Below are 20,168 nucleotides of genomic sequence, written 5' to 3'. Positions count from 1 at the left end.
TTTTTTTCATCTCAAAGTCACAGATAACATTAATCTATTAGCATTATTGCAAATGATTTTTAGATAGTAGTTGTTTTAAGATTAATAAGATTAGGTCTGAGCTATTTATCCTAATAGGAATATAAGAACTAGGTATCTTTTCATTGTAGGCATATAATTTTTAACCCTTAATTTTTCTGGACTTATTTTATGCTATGCCTCTCTAATCAAGACATTTTTGTTAAAACATTAATGATTTCTGTTTAAAGAATGAGAGACATAAAGTTGCAGAAAATAAATGATAAATTATTATTTATTGAAAGACATCCAGTTGAGAAATATATGGCACATGATTATGATTATGTTCCACTAATTCTGAATTTTACTTTCTGCTAATTCCAGAGCATTATTTTCATGCAGCAGTGGTAGGAAGCATTGATTATTATTATTTTTTTATGCCCATCCTCTTGATAAAGCATGAAACATCAAGAACTTTTAGTATAGTCATTTTCTACCATTTGAGTATGTGATACTCTAATGTGAAGAAATCTTAAGAGTCTTAAGTCTAGGATATTTAGACTGGTTATTTGTGACATAGAAAATTTAGTTATATAAAACCAGTAGTACCTGGCTTCCGCCTATCTTTGTGTTGAAATTTTCCCATCATTTATGGCTTGTCCCAAGCACAAAATCCTGAGCAATGTGGTACCAGGTATTGAAGTAACAGTAGTGCAGTTTGTGTTCACACACTGTTCAGGAGACCACGGGTTTATCTGAAGGTTCTCTTTCTTCTGTAGTATCATTACATATTTCATCAGATATATCAGCTATAGTAGGGGTAGTCTGGGGAGTCAAAGTACGTCCAAACCCTTGATAGTGACCCACGGGGGAAGGTGGCACAGAAGAGGCAACAGAAATTGCATCTTGTGATGAAGATGATAACAAGCTTGTATGTTCATTCTGATCTTGATCCTCGGGAAAAAATTTTTTCCTAGGATGTCCCATGACTGTCCTTCCTTTAAGGTAATATAAAGGTTTCCAAATTAGCCAAAAAGTAAGTATTCGTATTTTACCTTTATAAACTTACATGCTAAAAATAAGCTCCCCTCCCCAATCCTTATTTGAAGAGCCTTATTGTGGTACTGCTTTAAACAAAGTCTTTTAATCTCTTAGACAGTAAACAGCTACTAAATTGCCCTTACAAAAATTACCTATTTGGATAAATTCAATGACTGGTACTTACCAACATGCCTTACTTGTTCAGAAATATCATCCCTAATGTCTGAAACATCCCACATAGCAAGAAAGGAGTCAAAGCATGAGCCCTCTTCTGCTTCTTGGACATATGGTTTATATGAGAAAGTGTAGTGATGAGCAATAGCAGCCAGGAACATCTCAATACAAATAATAAAGTCCTACAACAAAAAAATCAGTCATTTTTAAGTCTAGTTTTGTAGGTAAAGGGAAAACACTATATCTGCCTTTTAAAAAAACACTTACTCCTTTTCAAAAGTACTTAAGTATCAATAGCTGGGGTTTTCCCAAGTATAATCATTTTCCACTTCCCAAAGTAATTATTTTTCACCTCAAAAAAAAAAAAAACACACAAAAAACCCCACACAAAAAAAACCACCAAAAATTTAAATCTATTTTGCATTAACTTAGTCAAGTATTTCTTAGCAAAGTACATAGAATGCTCAACCCACTGCTCAAGAACTAAGAGAAGAAGTGCAGAAAGATAAACTGACTAGGAATAACAAAATCTAGGTTGTATTCCTGGCTCTACTACAAATTAGTAGTTAATGACCAATTTCTCTAGGATTCCTCCATTTCACCTGTAAAGTGAGGATAACAGGAGTCCCATAGCCTGCACATTATCAGGTTTAAGATAAAATGTTTTATATAAACATGCTTAACAAATAGTCGTTATATTGAATTTAGAGAGAGCACTACTTACCTGGAGGCCTGTAGCCACAGCTTCTACAGTTCGCCATTCCCATGTGTGCTTTTCAGAAATAACGCCAACTTTTACCAACAAAGCAATAACTACAGCTTGCCTATATGTTAGGAAAAGGTAAATGCCAAATCTATATCAAGCATAAAATGAGCAATTGTTTTAAAAATATGCCATTTTAAAAAGTTAAACCCCAGCACAACCTGTGGACCATCACTACCACCACCACACCCTGCCTTCATAGCATATTCTTGAAGACACTGTGTGTCTATATTAAATATACTTACTTGCTTTACAAATTTACTCTTCTAGTAGAGTTTCATCACATGAATTTGGATTATGTATTCTTGGAACTTCACTACTTGGTTTATGTCTTTTTGTTTTGAAAGTGTGTGAACTTAAGTTAGATTTAAGTTCTTCCTATACATAGATAATGAATGCCTAACACACTGTACAATAGGCACTTAAAATGAAATAAAAGGTAGCCCTGGCTGGTGTGCTCAGTGGTTCGAGTATCAGCCTGCGCATCAAAAATGGTCACAGGCTCATACCCCAGCTTCGGTCGTCCGGGTGCCTGTGGGAGGCAAGCAGTTGATGTGTCCCTCTCACATTGATATTTCTCTCTCCCTCCCTTCCACTCTCTCTAAAAAGCAATGGAAAAAATATCCTCGTGAGGATTAACAAAAAATAAAAATACAATGAAATAAAGGGAAGATACTTAAATGTTATTTGTACATGTGTTCATTATTCAAATTATTTTAAAACACATTTGAAACCAGTCTTGTTTGAAGTACTGGAATTAGAGACACACTTAGAAGGGGTCTAATTCTAACACAGGGAGTCATACTGAGCATTTCAAACAAATCTCCGGTGTGACCCTAGGCTAAATTTCATCAGCTAATAATGAGACAGACACACTTTCATAGTTCTACAGTAAGAATATTCACTCAATGTTGCTTGTAATGGTGAAAAAAATTAGGAACAACCTAAATGCCAATAGGAGATTGGTTAAAAAGTTACACCCACACAACAGAATACTGAGCAAAACCAAAAACCTAAACAAAAGTATATTTTACTTTACTGGCAAAGAATTATATCCACAATATACTGAACGTAACAAATTCTTTAAGTTTTTGTAGTATGGAACTTTCTATGGAGTTTTAATAACACAATGTTAATCATTCTGGGTGGTGGGATTAAGAATTTTTTCTTTTTCCACTTTTATTTGTATGTTGTTAAATTTGATGTGTTTCTGGGCCTCTTATCATCCACCCTATAACTAAATTGGGACCATGTACAATTTTAACTGTTTTTTCTTGTTAATTCTCACCCGAGGACATTTTTTCCATTGATTTTTAAAGAGTGGAAGGGAGGGAGGGAGGGAGGGAGGGGGAGAGAGGACGAGGAAGAAGAGAAACAGAGAAATATCGATATGAGAGAGACACGTTGACTGGTTGCCTCCACATGAGTGCTGACCAGGGTTAAGTATCAAACCTGCAACCAGGTAAGTGCCCTTGACTGGAATCAACCTGTGACCCTTTGGGGCTCTGGCTGATGCTCTAAACCAGTGGTTCCCAACCTTTTTTTGGCCATGCCCCACCTAAGCATCTCTAAAATCCTGATGCCCCCCTGTGACATATAATTCTTATTATTCAAAAAGTGAACTCCCATTCACGTGGAAGAAGCCTAAAAGGCCATTAACTTGGTCTAAACCAGCCGTGGGCAAACTACGGCCCGCATCCGGCCAGTTTGAAATGAATAAAACTAAAAAAAAAAAAAAAAAAAAAGACCGTACCCTTTTATGTAATGATGTTTACTTTGAATTTATATTAGTTCACACAAACACTCCATCCATGCTTTTGTTCCGGCCCTCCGGTCCAGTTTAAAAACCCATTGTGGCCCTCGAGTCAAAAAGTTTGCCCACCCCTGGAAACAATCTTCCAAAGAATATGGCATCCATCCAAGAGAAAAATAAAAGAACGAAAGGACAGTTGAAGTACTGAGGAAGAAATCACTAAGAAATTGTTAAAAAAAATCATAATATGAAGTGATATGAAAAAATAGCACATAAAGTTTCAAAACATAATAGAGAACTGAAATACATAACTATGTCACTATATTTATATACTGTATTTGAGGCCCCTTGAACCATAAGAACTGCAAAAAATTCAGTTAATAACTCATTCTCGAATTGCCCCCCCTTAAAATTCAAATTGCCCCTCTGTGGGGCATGTGCCCCATGTTGGGAACCACTGCTCTAACCACTGAACCCACTGGCCAGGATTGCCTTTAAAAATATTTTTATTTTTTCACTTTCTTTTTTTCTTTTTTATTTAGGTATCCTTATCCCCCTATTGCCCCCACCCCCCCACTCATGCCCTCACCTACTAATGAATATTTTCTCACATTATTAAATATTCTATTTTACTGCAAACTGCAAAGTACTCTCTTATGTGAAAACACCATGTTTATTTTAATGATTTCTTACTTTAATGATTCCTCTAGTGTTGAGACATTTAGGTTGTTTCAAAGTATTTTTTAAAATGTTTTTTATTAATTTTTGGAGAGAGGAAGGGAGAGGGATAGAGAGATAGAAACATCGATAACATCAATGAGAGAGACACATGGATCAGCTGCTTCCTGCACACCCCCTCCACCCCTACTGGGGATGGAGCCCGCAACCCGGCATGTACTCTGGCTAGTAATCGAACCAGTGACTTCTTGGTTCCTGGGTTGATGCTCAACCACTGAACCCACACTGGCCGGGCTCAAATTATTTTCTTCTTGTAAATGTTACAGTGGCCATCTGGTTATTTCCTTACGAAAAACCAAGAAGGGCTAAAAGGATGAACTTTTTAAAAGGTAATTAGAGACATTTTAATTCATCTTCTATATTAAAACTACTTTAAAAATCCTCCCTAGTCAACAGTTTTATTGTCCTTAGGAAATGAGAACAATGAAGATAAAGTAACACTTACCAAAAAGAAACAAAAACCACCAGCTTTACACAAAGGAACTTGCCAACAGGCTGGATTGGACTCAGTTCTTCCTTCAGTACTTTATAAAATAGCAGCAGACAGTACATGGCAAACTGGAAACAATCAAGATTAACAATTAAGCTTCTTCATTAAGAATAACTAAACAGGGTGTTAGAAATATTGAAGTTATAAAGCTAAGACCTGGTACAGAGTTATGTTTCAGGCAAATTTGTCTAGGCTTTATTATGGTATTTTTAGATTAACAACAAGCTTTTATAGTTTACTGTGGATGAATATATATGATATGAAATTTCTCAGAAGAGATGTAAAACATTTCCCCTGAAAATGGTTTTAATTGTTCACTTATTGGGGCCCAGAAACAATGAACAAATGACAGCCATGCAGAGAAGAAATTAAAACATTATCTGCTTAGTAATGGCTTTTGTACACAAATTATCATTAATTTTATAAGGGTTGAGCCATTCATTATAAGTCACATTAAAAAAAGTACTTTTCAATAAAACTGTAACCATGATATCTGAAAGTAAGGAATCAGGAAAACAATTTTTCTCGAGGGCAGTATGTTAATCCGGCTTTATTTACTTTTATATAATAAATGCTCAAGACTTAACTATTTTAAAAAATTAGTTGTAATGATCTAATGTAGTGTTGCATAGCAATAAACATTTTTCTAAAAGTTTACTTTTTCCATAAAATAAAATGTTCACTTAAGATATTTAGAATATCAAAACAGTAACATATTAAATTGCTCACAGACCCATCATCCAACTAAAATGGTTTTTAACAGGCATCATCAACTAAAAACAAAATTTTGTTGCCTGATTATTTCCCCCCCTTAACCTTACTTTCCATAGGTTTCATAAAAATTATTTTTAATAACTTCCAAATATTTTGGCCAGTGGAAGGATCAAAGTACATTTCACCAGTCCCCACCACTGGGTTTAGGATTGTTTTCAGCCTTTCACTATTACAAACAAGGGCAGGGTCCTGGATTTCGAGAGGGCGCAGGCCAGGCTGAGGGACACCCGCCCACCCCCTCCCCCCCGCACAAATTTTGTGCACCGGGCCTCTATATACAATGACAATCAAAGCATAAGTACTTCTGACCATTACTTGAGGATGCATTCCCAGAAATGGAATTACTGGTCCCAAAGAATATAAACATGTGAGAAAACTTTAAATACACAGGCATTTGGTTAAAAAAATATTTTTTAAATTTTTATTTATTTTTAGAGAGAGAGAGAAAAATTGACTTGTTTTAAATCTATCCATGCCACCTATCAATTGATGCTTGTATGTGCCCTGACTGGGGATTGAACCTGCAACCTGTATTGGGATGATGCTCTAACCAACTGAGCTACAGAGCCAAGGCCTGGGCATTTTTATTCTAAACCTCTAAAACCACACATGCATGCCACATAATCTAAATTATTATTTTGCTGAAAGTATTAAAAGATTTTAAATAAAGTGTACATTAAGTTGAAAGAATCAGATAGTTAATATTTGAGCATTTTAGTATCTAGAACATAATTTTTTTAAACTTGGCATTCTCAATTTGCCTTTAATTCCAAATATATGAGAATCTTACTGAATATGCCTAGATATTTTTTTTTAAGGGAGGGCATTGTGCTTTTATTTATGATATATCCATAAATTGTGCAATAAGGACCCAGAACCAAATGAACAAACACAATAAGCAGGTCAAGATATGTCACCAAATAATTAACAAAGATATAATACCTTTATATATGTATAAAGATATAAATTACAGCTTCTTGAAATTCTTCCTATAAATCTAACTTCAAGATAAAAAAGTAACAATTAAGCTTTATTCCCAAAGAAACTTTCCCTAAGAATCTAAAGTTATAAATACTAATTTAGTACAGTTAGAATGCGTACTTACTTACCAATTGTGACATATTGTTTATTATAACCAAGTAAGTCCAAGCATTTGAAAAACTAAAGTTGCCTTCATCATATACACCAAGCAGCTCACAGATTCTAAATATGATAAATATGATAAAAATGAGACTTTATGATTAACTAATAAATACAGCATGGACAGCAATACTTAAATTTAGAAGTCAGTTTATTTAAAAGACCCTATAGATAAAATTAACTAATAAATACATCATGGACAGCAATACTTAAATTTAGAAGTCAGTTTATTTAAAAGACCCTATAGATAATTACTTGATTTTGGTCATAGAGGTGGTACAAAAAATAAAAAAAACATTTTTTCTAGAAATGTTACATGATTGTACCTCCAACTTGAAGTAAATCCAAAGTAAGACACAAACACTGAACTAGAAAGGTTAGTTATATATAGATTCAAAAAAATTATGCTGCCTTATTTTCAAAAGCTTGATTGTTATAAAATGCAGGTTTATAAGTACAACTAATGTTTTCACCCAAATTGTCTTGGAGGTAAATTTTTTTTTAAAGAATAGTTTATTGATTTTTAGAGAAGAAGGGAAAAGAGAGAAACATCAATATGAGAGTGTAACATGGATGAGCTGTCTCCTGCATGCCCTACTGGCGATTGAGCCAACAACCTGGGCATATCTGCCCTGTTCGGGAATCGAACCAGCAACCTTTTTGGTGCACGAGAAGATGTCCAACCAACAGAGCCACACAGGCCAGGGCTTGGAGGTAAATTTTATGAAGACCCACATCTAAGTATTAATTTATATGATTACCTAGTTTCTAAACTGCAGAAAATAAAGCATACCTTCATAAATAAGTGAATTAGTCTTAACTCTAAGGTAAATATCACTAAAAATTGCTAGCTCAAAGGCAGAATAAAGAATTGAACATTTCTCTCCCTTGTCTTCCCTTTCTTCCTCTGTAACCATGCAGAATGTTAGTTATGACTAGCAGATAAAATATGTAATCTACCTGCTTTAAATTATTTGATGTTTTTAAATTTTTAGGGAATAACTGTTACTAGGTAGCTTAATTTTATCTCAAGTGCTAAGCCTCGACAGAATTATTTAAAAATATGATTTCTACCTTGGAATATAGTGTTCATATTCTAACTTAACTACTGAGAAAATAAAAGCATGCAATCAATCTAAAGTAGCATACTTTAACTTCATGTAATAGATGTTTCTGTAAAGCTATGTGAACTAGTATTTAAAAAAGAAAGTATTTTTTTTTTTAAATATATTTTATTGATTCCCTACAGAGAGAAAGGGAGAGGGATAGAGAGTTAGAAACATCGATGAGAGAGAAACATCGACCAGCTGCCTCCTGCACACCTCCCACTGGGGATGTGCCCGCAACCAAGGTACATGCCCTTGACCGGAATCGAACCCGGGACCCCCCAGTCCGCAGGCCGACGCTCTATCCACTGAGCCAAACCAGTTTGGCAAAAAGAAAGTATTTTTTAAATGATTTCTGGAAAGCTCTAGAGAGAATGTTAGAAGAATTCTGTGGCAAATCTTTGCCTATAAATGGTCACTTTATTTCATATAGTCGGGTTTCTATATATTGTGTTTTTTAAATAAGACTACACCTGTGTTATAAACAAGTAAATTAATGTTCTTTATATGTTTTTCTACTCAGTTGTTCCACATAAGAGCATGAGGATTTGGAAAAAAATAAACGATAATAGAATCTCTATGTACTTACAAAGCAATGATGGTGGTGAATGGTCTGACAACTGTATACTGCAATACACCCAGTTTGCACCTAAACAGCAATACTCTGCCAAAAAAAAGAACTTAGCATTTTCAACTACTCATTTAAATAGTACCAGATTTTCTGCAAAGTTCCCAAATTAAAGTCACTTTGACAAATGATGCCATATTTATATTTAAGTCTTTTAACTTAGTCATTCTAAATGGCGACTGGGGAAGAATGTGGGTGGCAGCAAACAAATTATTTAAATACTATTTTTAAAATTATTTGACAACTACATCTTCTGCAGGACCCCCTTTCTGTGTATAGTGTCAAATTAGTGAATAGTGCTGCACAGATCAAAAGAAAAAAAGTGGGTCCCTGTGTGTTTCTGGAAGGAAAACTGACTAACAAATGAATTGTGTGTGTGCATGCGTATGTGAAAGCATGCACATACGCAACTTAGGAAGTATCAATTTACATTTTAGGATTCAGTTTCCTTTCAAGTTTGGTAGTTAAGTGGCATTCCAGAGACTATCACTGACTAGATACTATGAAAGAACAAAATAAAAATCCTGTATAAACAACAGTTTTTTTAAAAAATATATTTTATTGATTTTTTACAGAGAGGAAGGGAGAGGGACAGAGAGCCAGAAACATCAATGAGAGAGAAACATTGATCAGCTGCCTCTGCATACCCCCTATTGGGGATGTGCCGCAACCAAGGCACATGCCCTTGACTGGAATCGAACCTGGGACCCTTCAGTCCACAAGCCAACGCTCTATCCACTGAGCCAAACCGGCCAGGGCTAAACAACAGTTTTTATTCTATTGCTGGGCTCACTCAATATAGAGGAAATTTCATAAGCAGTAACAAACAAAAACAAAAAAGTCCCAAAACACAACTACCAAAAAAAGGCTTTCCACCTGAGAGCCTTGTATAAGTCTTAAAAAACCAAGCAGATCTGAGAACAAATGCTTATTTAGCACTCCTATCAGGAAAACTGGTTCTCACTGTCATGTATTATGAATCCCCTAACTTAAGAATTACATCTAGAATGAGAATATTGTAAGTCTGGTATGCAGACCTTCAGATGCTGTGTTACTAGGTCTGAATAACTATTGGGGTTCTGTGTGCTGAGGTGGTTCACTCCCACGTACAAGTAAGCGTGCTCCCTGTGGTGGTGTGTCTAGGAATTGAACTTGGGCTGTTGCAAGATCTCTTGATGAGCATCCTTTGGCTGCACGTGGTGTGCTTCCTGTCCCGTAAGCTTTACAAAGCTTAAGTTGGAGCTGGTTAAACCTATAGTATTCTATGAGCTGATTGCACACCAAATCTGAGACCATTAAGGGTGACTAGACAGATGGATTAAATAGCCAACTAGATACCATTGAAAGCTGTGGAGAATTAAAGAACTAAGAGATTTATCTGAAAGAATTGCTGAGACAGAGACAATGTGAATGACAGTTACAAAGAATGAAATAGAATCAATTGTAACATATAATCAGAGTTACAAAAGACTGAGTAGAGGAAAGGCAAAATCAGAAGAGATTATGGCTGAGAACTTTTCAGAACTGATGAAAAACATGAATCTACATGATTGAGGCACACTGTAAATTAAGCAGGACTGAAAACAAAACCAAAAAAACCTAGATACTTCATAAACTGCAAAACATCAAAGACAGATAAGGTCTTAAATGCAGTTGGGAGACAGGTCACCTATAATGGAAAGACAATTAGTTTGATAGTAGAGGGTTAACAGTAAAAACCGAAGCCAGAATTAGGTGGAATAAACTCTTCAAAATGCCCGGAGAAAATTCCTGTCAATGTTAAGAACTAAATCCAGCAAAATTATCTTTCAAGAATTACATCCAGCAAAACTATCTTTCAAGAATGAGGGCAAAATAAAGATACTTTGGATAAGTATAAAACTGAAGGGATTCTTAAAATACTTTTTAAAAAAAAAAAAAAATATTTTATTGATTTTTTACAGAGAGGAAGGGAGAGGGATAGAGAGTTAGAAACATCGATGAGAGAGAAACATCGATCAGCTGCCTCCTGCACATCTCCCACTGGGGATGTGCCCGCAACCCAGGTACATGCCCTTGACCGAAATTGAACCTGAGACCTTTCAGTCCGCAGGCTGATGCTCTATCCACTGAGCCAAACCGGTTTCAGCTTAAAATACTTTTAAGGAAGTGATTCTAGAGACAGATGAACTGAGATGCAAGGAGTGAATGTAGAACTTAAAGTAAAATGTATAGTTTTAAATGCATGTTAGAAAGGCTGTAAATTAAAAAGCTAAGGCTCTAATGAGTTAGGAAAAGAACAAAGTAAACCAAAAGAAATGAAAAAGGAAAAAAACAGAGCAGAAATAATGGAATAGAAAACAAATACATTCTAGAGAGACTCAAAACAAAACATCAGTCCTTGAGACAACTAGGGAAACTTCTGGCAAGATTTTTCAAGAAAAAGATAAAGATACTAATAACATTAGAAATGGTAAAGGAGTCATCACAATAGATCCAAGAGAGATGAAGTTATAAACTAATGTAGCCCATATATTTTAAAACTTTATTCTGCCCAATTCCTAAAAAGTATAATCAAACACACACACACACACACGATTCCAGAAACAACAGGAAGCCTGACTAGTTCTATAATGTCTTCCCACAATGAAAAGTCCAGGCCTAATCTTTCAAGGTATAGTTCACAATCTCTTCTGTAATAGACAAATAAAAGGCAGTAATTCCTATTCAGGCAGTATAACCTGGATATCAAAACCGAACAGGGAAGGTATAAGAAAGGAAACTAGTAGTCCAATTTTACTTATGTAAAAATTCTAAACAAAATATTAGCAAACCAAATCTTGTAGAAAAACAGATGATACATCATAACCACTTTAAATTTATCCTTGAAAGCAAGGTTTTAATTTTAGAAAATTCACTACATTAATAGGTTAAAGGTGAAAAACCACGATCATTTCACTAGATATAGAAAAAGCGTATGATTTTGTCATTAACTAGCTATATCATCTTGAGTAAATTCATTTCTGCAGACCCTGGTTTCCAATTGTAAAAGGGTGTTAATGAAATGATTTTTAAGGTTTGTACCCACAATATTTTAAGTTTTCTATTTAGAATGAATAATGTAAAAGAAACTAACTTATGTGTGGATTATAAAAATGTGTTGTTTTAGTCTTCAAACTTGACTATGAACTACTCAAGGTTAGGGACTCAGATTTTTTTGTCCTGCTCATAGTACTTAACACTGCTTTGCAGAGAACTGGCAGTTTAAATAAAACCAAAACATAAAAGAAATAAAACGAAGCATACTTACTCTCCCATAGTCCATGGTGGACAGCAACATAAAGGAGGGAAATGTTTCTGTTGATCTTTGGCTTCAAGGATTAATACCAGATTCGGATACCGGTTAGTTAAATAATTGGTAAGGAATCCCATAAAGTTGTAAATGACATAAGCTTCGTAACATTCTCTGCAGGTATCCACATATATTGCAATGCTGGGATATTTCAAAGCTACCCACTATAAAAAAGCACAGATGTTAAAAATAGTCGCAGCTAAGATAAAATGAATCACCACTCCAATTCATGGTATTTTGAACTTGCCACATACCAGACAATCTGTGAGGTGAATTTCTAAAAGCAGTAAACATTTTGGATATTGGTAAATGAAATGTCCATTATTTGGGGGTAAATAATGAATACAACGAAGCTAAATTACATTCACTTGGGTTTTTAAATAAAATCTGAAATCTTTCTTGACATAATCATAGAAAATGCTGTGAAAAACATTTCCTTTGTATTGAATCAAATTAAAGCAGTCACCTGTAACAAGTGTGGTAGGATCCATTGGGAAGGTTTTTTTGTTGTTGAAATGAAAGATTTAGTAAGTAAAAAGGATGATGATATCAATTTAAACATTGTATTCTTTTAGGGCTAAGAGCTATTAATCTGAAATTTTAAAAGATCAAGGAAAGAAAACAGCTATAGTTTTTTTGATTTTTTAAAAATAAGATAACGTTTATTTAGAAAATCATCATAGAGGTAGGAGTGAGTGGTAGAAGAAATGGGCTCAGGAGAGAATGGACCTGGGAGCAGGAGGAAGAAGAGGGGAAGGGGAAAGGCGAGGGCATGCTCAGGGGAGATCGCTAACAGCTATAGATTTTTAAAAATGTTAAATGTCTGCCTTCTCTATTGTCATACTTTACCTTCTTTATCAACATTGAAAACAAGTGAACCTTTTCACTTTTCTTCTTAATTTGATTCTTAGTGTCAAATACTTTCATTACTTTAAGCATTCTGCAAGTATAGTTAGTATCTTCAAAAAAGTCCTTAGTTAATGAGATAAAATGAAACATACTTACACTATCTAAACTGTATATGGGTACCATCCAAAGAATCCTATTTGGAGAGCAAAACATAAATTAAAAACATTTTACATTATATTTATGAAGTAAGTCAGTCAACACAACACTAATACAGTAGATTCAAAATATGTTAAGATTTACCTTATTATTGGTTTCTGTAGTTCAGGTTGTGTATAATGCACTAAATGTTGCAATATCCCCCATAGTGATATAGGTATAGTCAACAACAAAAATATTCCAGCAATAAACCAAGCCTTGGTGTGTATTCCAACCTTAAGAAGCAGAAGAACACGCTGGTATAAATTCTCTGATAATAAAAGTAAAGAGCTAAATATTTTTATTTTTTAAATTTCCATTTATTTGATTATTAATGGGGCTTAATATTTTCCAAATGACTAGTAGCCATTTTTTATTTATTCTTTAATAAGCAGCCTATTCTTACTTTTGTAGAGGGAGGGAGCAGAGTTTTCCTCATGGGATTGAGCATTTTTCCTCATGGGGCCTTTTGTAATAGTGTTGTGTACATTAACAATGTTATCATCATGTCATTTTCCCTCAGCTGACTTGGCCTTTAGAGTTGATTATTGTGTTTGGAGATATACAGAATTTTCAAATTTTCTACACAACTCAAATCTAAAAATCTTTATATGGTTTATTCCTTTGCTTTTATATCTAGAAAGTTAAAAACCTACCTACATTTTCTGCAAATTCTGTTACACAACATGTTAGTAGAACATTTACTGAATGCTGACTATATCAGATACTTTAACATGCATTAAGTCTTTTAACCCTCCTATTTGATAAATAATGCAACAACTACTGTTCAAGTAAACTGTGTTAACACTTGGAGTGGGGGAAACGAGTTAAGTCGGCTCGCGTGAATTGCGCGTACTCCGCGGGAGCCGTCTTAACTCGGTTCATATAGATTTGCGGTGGAGTGCGGGAAACGTGTAAACTCGGGCCGATTGTAACTGCGTATTACCAAATATTTGTTTGTTTGCCGTTCACAAAGATACCTACCTGCGTATGCGAACCGTTTCATACCCATTGGGGTAATAGGTATCATAAAAATCCCTGATTTTGCGCGGGAAACCTAAATAATTGCCCGCGCCATCTTATATTTTGGCGGGAAATTCACCCCACACCGGAGTGTTAATATATGCTATTCCTTTTATACATAACAATATCAACTCAGGATATTACACTTAAAAAAGCTCTAAACTTGTATGCAGGCATATAAGCATAACCAATGGATATAGACACCGGGGAATGAGGGCATGAGTGGGGGATGGGGGACAATAGGAGGATATGGACACATTTGTAATATCTTAATCAATAAAGGGAAAAAAATAAAAAAATAAAAACTCTAATTTCTCTTTTAGGTCAATATCTGATCAATATTCTATCCTGTAAAAGCTTAATTTCTAAAAATATACTTTGAATTATCTCATCCTAGGCAGAGTTGCAATAAGGCACATACTTTTTGATAAAAAACAAATTTATTTGAACCTCTGTTATATCTGAGGTGCCCTTGAGAATAAATTTTATACTAACTTGGACTCTTGCCTTAAAGAGTGTGAATTCTTTTAATTAAAAAAAAAAGCAAATGCTAACTTTTTAAAGGAAAAAAGGTAGGCATTTATTTTTGGTACTTGAGGGATTTGAGCAGTTAATTAAAATAGAACTGAAGTCCACAACTTCTAGTTTTACAGTTTTGAACGGTAAAAGGTGGTCAAAGATGAAAGAAGCAGAAAACAAAAGAATACTGACAAATATATTTTTATAACAATAAATTCCTACATTAAACTGTATGGAGAACTTGAAAAGCAAATATGAAAGCCTTGCTGAATGCTGGAGATTACTCAAAGCAGTAAGTGAAAGGCCAATGTGTGGAATTGAAGATTCTGAAAGGAATGTCTGAGCAATCATATTCCAGGGATTTCTGCTTGACCAAATGTCATTTAAAAGTGAGTATTCATTTTAGTGATGACCTAAAGTAATAATATAGATCTTTTCTATTATAAGGTGATCACTAGGAATTTTAATGCCCACAGTTGTTTTTATGATTGCCTTAGTGCCAAAAAGTAGAACTTGGTAGTAGACTTAAGAGAAAAATGATGTGTCTGTGACTAATAAAAGCAAAGTGTGCTGTAAGGGAAAAAGTTCTTTTTCAAACGATCAGAAAAGAAGTGACTAGATAACTGAGTCATTTCAGTATCGTGATGCCAAATTTAAAATATCTTGCATCATGGAGTTAGTACCATTTTTACATTGGCAGTGGTAGTTGAGTTTCATCTGTACACATTAATGCCATTAATTTGAATCACTGGTTTTACAGTTGTTTTGATTTTTGAACTATATGAAAGGCCATATGTATAAGGAATTTAAATTCTTTGATGCATATTTAAGCAACATAATAAAATAAGTCACCTCTAGGTATCTGTTAATATAATTATTACATTGATTTTAATTTACTTTACATTTATCTCTGAATTATGCACACTTGAGACACAATGACATAAGGATACCATTAACATTATTACATTTCTCAGTCATGAGCAGGGTTTCCTGGCTCACAAAACAAGGGGGAGATAAGCAGTGGAGATTCCCCCCCTCTTCCCCCACTAAGGTAACTTGAAGAAAGTAGAGAGGAAAGAAAAGACCATTAAAGATGAGCATCCAAGAGTGAGATAATTGTCCCTCAGTGGAATGCTTTCACAGCAGAGTACAGAGGAATAGGAGAGCATTTTCCCCAATCCTCCTGAGGGGAGGAGAGAAGCACTAACATAGAGGGTAGCTACTTGGGGCATGAAGACCAGAGGGCAGAGCAAAATGACTGCAGAGGATCGTGACATTTGTGCATTTAATTTACTTGACTTCAATTATACATACTTGGCCAAGTAAGAGAGTGAAAGAAATAGCTTAAATAGTGTAGATGGTCATCTTGCCATTCCAAAAAATGTGTGCGCCCCACCATGGCCATGTGACCAGCTTTAGGAACCTCCTGTTTTCTACAATCTCAGTTCCCATCCACTTCAGGGAGCACCGTGATTCTAGTGTTTAAAAGACATGTGTTTTTATATAAAACTGTCTCTAAATATCAACTACTTTATCTAAGGCTCAGGCAGATGCTACAACTTTGCCTTAGGTGTTCAATTGAGAACCTAATCCCATCTGAGATGCTATTACAGAAGAAAAAGAATTGCTGCTCCAATGCAAGAATAGTGATGCTATTTTAAAAACAACTGTGGTAATTAGGGCTTATTGAGCACCTACTATGTGCTGAGCAGAGTGTTAAGTATTTTGGATACACAAACTCATTTAGTGAATAATGTTGAAGAGAATGATAAGGGTAATTAATATATGTAGAGCACTTTACCACAATGTCACCTTAGCCACTTGTCTCAGTTTTCATTTCTATAGAACGAAGATAATACCAATGCTTCCAGGATATTAAGAGTGTTAAATAAAATTATATCCAAATATTGGGAACATGCTGTAGCTAAGTGTTTAGAACCTTAAAAACCAAAACACAACAAGGGAAAAACAACAACCCTGCTCTCCTAATCCCACACTCCTATCTACTACGCCATTCATTTCTTAGGTCCACTTGGGAGTCAAAATACTCAAAACAAAAATGAACAAAAACTTGTTTTCATATCTTGATTCCATTTCTTTACCCCACCACATTCATTTTTCAAACAACTCTCTCCAGTTTCAGCCATTACATTTCCATTGAACCATTATTAGGGTCACTATAAAATGGCAATTTCTATCTTGTGAAGTCAGTGGATGGCTCAACACCACCAGAAACACACCTTTCCTGGCACTGCACTTCCCCTCTGGCTGCTACTTGTTTTTTGTTAAGTTCCCATTCTTCTACTTGACCTCTAACTCTTGGTGCTAGGTCCTTGGCCTTTTCTTCTTCCTTACAATGACATTCATCTTTATGGCTTTAAACACCATCTCTGTTCTGAAAACTCCCATTAGTGCAATGGCCTTAAGGAGGGTGCATGCCCCTCAAGATTGAGCAAGGCTTTCGTGAAAACTCGGGAATTGAGGAAAGTCACAGGCGGATGGAGTGAGGTTGGTGTCAGGTCATGTTGGGCCTTAATGGCCATAGTTAGGGATATTGACTTTTAATATGGGACTAGCGGTGACTGGAAAACTTTGAAAAAAGGACACACTTTAATGTTTTAATTCAATACTTTTGCTGGTGTGTTGAGAATAGTCCAGGCAAAACATGGTAAGAATTCAGCTCAGGGTGTTAGCAGTGGAGACTGCAGATTAAAATTTTCCTTAAAAGCTGGCACTTAAAAAACTAGTTGAAACCAACAACTGAGAAGTCTTAAAATAGGTTGGTACTATGCATATCATTAACCATAACAGTATGTCCTATACCATACTCCAAACAAATACTTCAAAGGAAAAAATCCCCATTGGTATTAAGATGTCTTTGGTAAACAAATTATGGAAAAACCTATATATCCAACAAATAGGAAATATTTAATGTGGTTAAATAGGATATTAACATTATAAATAACTATATGGACTATGCCAGTATGGGAAAACAAACAAAAAATAATTTAGTGAACATGCAGAAAACAAATGTATATTAAATACATTTTGTTTACTTATGTAAAAATCATTTCCACAATTAAAGGCCTCAAATTGAAGGTATGAAGTAGTACAAGTTGGGTTGCAGCCTTGACCCCTGGCCCTGGTCAAGTGTGCAGGAGGCAACCAATCGATGTGTCTCTCTTACACCAATATGTCTCTTTCTCTGTCTCTCCCCTTCCCTTCCACTCTCTCTCAAAATCAATGGAAAAATATCCTCGGGTGAGGATTAAAACAACAATAACAACAACAACAACAAAAGTGTAAGTTAGCAATTACAAAATAGTCATGGGTCTATAAGGTACAGCATTTGGAATATAGTCAATAATATTGTAATAATTATGTACGGTGTCAGATGGGTGCAAGCTTATTGAGATGATCACTTTGTAAGTTATATAAACATCTAACCACTATGCTGTACACCTGAAACTAATATAATACTGAATGTCAACTGTAGTTGAAAAATAAAATTAAAAAACCAAACATATAAACAAAAGCCCTCAAACAGCCATGGTCTTGTCATAGGTCTTGTAGAATAGGTGTTTCTAACTAAAAGTACTTTCTGGTTATTTTTAACTTAGAATTTAAAGTTCATTATACAATTTCTATAAAGTACATATCTTAGTTAAGTATTTACCTTGGGTTCTTCCAGCTTGTAGTACTTTACTGATGTCATAATAAGAATATGACATCAAAAAATAAACAAGGGACTTTTTGCAAAACCTTTGTTGGTTAAGAGTTAATTTCTAAAGTAAAAACAAACAACAAAGTTAAACCAACTAGAATCTTTTAATTCAGGAAGCTAATTGAATGCTAATAAAAGTCAATACATGGTTTTCAAGGTAGTTTATATGATCAAGTCCAACATCTGAACAGATCAGATTTAAGGAATAGATTTTCCTTACTTTCAAGGAATTGATTAATACTTGCAGAACAAAACAGTGCTCTTTTACGCAGCTACCTTACTACATCCTAACTATGTTCTCGACCAGGTCCTACCTCCACCTGTGTCATGCTTTGAAAAACTATGCACAAGGAAACAGACAGGCTTATATCCTAAAACTGGGCTCATTTACGTGATATAGTTTTCAGGATATCAAGTCTGGGGCATTCAGGGTAAAAATGGGCAACCTAACATGGGCAGGAAGGTAGAAGAAAGGGCAGAGCCGAGGGTGCGGTCCCCTTACCTGCAGTTTCTGCAATTCCCACACGCAAAGGGGAACCGCGACCATTATGACCACCAGGTAGATGACCGCCACTAAGGGTCGAATCCATTGTCTCCAGTTCGTCCAGGTACAAGTGCAAGGCATGTCTCCGCATAAATCAGCTCCGAGTAGCAAGGAAAAAGGGCTCGAAGGAGGTTTTGATGGGGAGCCCTGTTCTTTGGCTGTTTTCTCAACTCGCATACTACAGAGAAACTGCTGTTGGGCGCCTTTACCAGCAGCAGGAGCCGCCTCCTCGGCCTGCGCTGTGCTTTCTGCTGCAGCTGCGGCAACGGCGGCCGCTCTGGGTGCTCCCGGGGAGCTGGCCGGGCTGCATTCTTTCCTCCCCGCTCCGCATCTACCCAGTGCCTCCGCGGCGGGAACCCCGGGCGGAGCCGCTGCCCTCACCTGGGGATCGCCCAGAGCTCCGCCTGCACCATGGCCTGGAGGGCTGCGCCGAACCGGACCGGCTTCTAAGGGTCCTGCACACAGCTTGCTTCTGCCTCGTAGCTGCCGGCCCACTCGCTTTTCCCTCGGACGGCCAAGCTTCCTACCTCCTGGGCTCGCAAGGCTCTCTGCACCCTTTTCTTCCGATAAACAGAAGGGGAGAATCAAACTCTCCAGCCCCACAATTGCCGCGCCTGCGCCAAGGGGCCACCCTCCCCAGGCGGAACCCAGGGCCAAACCACGGCTTCAGCCCCAGCGGTCTGAGGTCGGTGATTGGTCGAAAGTACCAAGCTGCGCCCGCCTTATCCGGTTCGCTTTGCACGCTCCGATTGGCCATTTGCCGCGGGGGGCGGGGCTGTAGGGAGGCGTGTCAAGGTCAGACGCTTGAAAGCAGGGAAAGGGGATGGAAGTTGCTAGAATTGACTGAGCTCACTTGAGGGACAGCTACTCCGTTCTTCCGCCGGCTGTATTCCGGCTTTCAGAAAGCCTGGGTAAGAGGCAGTCGTTACCTTAGGCCCGAACCTTCTTCTGCACAAAAGATTTCGGATTCTCGGTGGGAGAGGATGGGGGAGCCCGCTGCAGAAGTCAGAGAAAAAGAATGGGAAACGTCTGCCTCGTTTTCTGTCAGTGGGGTGGGCCGCTCAGGCGTTTTGGGACCCCGCAGAAAGGCCCTTCTAAAGATAGCTTGCTTTTAGAAGCCCTGCAAATACTGAATATCCTTTCTGCAATGGGAACTTGTGTGGAAAGCTCACACCCGTTTAAGTTTCAAAAGGTTGACATTCCAAACTGACACATTTTATGTTCTTTGAGCTTTCTCGATTCGTTTAGAAAGGCCTGTAAGAGCCCATTTACCACTTGCTTGCTCACAAACACGTCCCCTGTTATAACTGTCATTTTCTGAGGGGCAAGCACTGTACTAAGTTCTTTATTTTCTATCAATTAATCTGCACAAACATTCC

At 36.4% G+C, this 20,168-nt stretch overlaps 1 protein-coding gene across 2 annotated transcripts; it reads right to left on the bottom strand.

Moving 5' to 3' along the window:
* Positions 1-274: 274 nt before the first annotated feature.
* On the bottom strand, positions 275-19,424 carry TMEM184C (transmembrane protein 184C). 2 transcript variants are annotated; one of them, XM_070415282.1, is made up of 11 exons: positions 18,748-18,833; positions 18,198-18,306; positions 13,085-13,215; positions 12,941-12,977; positions 11,894-12,099; positions 8,566-8,640; positions 6,840-6,933; positions 4,912-5,024; positions 1,937-2,036; positions 1,223-1,394; positions 275-995 (listed from the first exon to the last, which is right to left on the bottom strand). In XM_070415282.1, the coding sequence occupies exons 2-11, from the start codon at positions 18,234-18,236 to the stop codon at positions 733-735; spliced, it is 1,230 nt and encodes a 409-aa protein (XP_070271383.1). In that variant the 5' UTR covers positions 18,237-18,306; positions 18,748-18,833; the 3' UTR covers positions 275-732. The 2 variants fall into 2 exon arrangements, with proteins under 2 accessions (XP_070271383.1, XP_070271382.1); XM_070415281.1 differs by lacking the exon at positions 18,198-18,306 and having other exon boundaries at positions 18,748-19,424.
* Positions 19,425-20,168: the final 744 nt, after the last annotated feature.

Source organism: Myotis yumanensis, unplaced genomic scaffold (genome assembly GCF_028538775.1).
Source record: "Myotis yumanensis isolate MYYU_CA2020_CCGP unplaced genomic scaffold, mMyoYum1.0.hap1 SCAF_5, whole genome shotgun sequence".
Lineage (NCBI taxonomy): Eukaryota > Metazoa > Chordata > Mammalia > Chiroptera > Vespertilionidae > Myotis > Myotis yumanensis.
The sequence above is the reverse complement of the archived record's forward strand: the minus strand, read 5'-3'. Positions and strand labels throughout refer to the sequence as shown.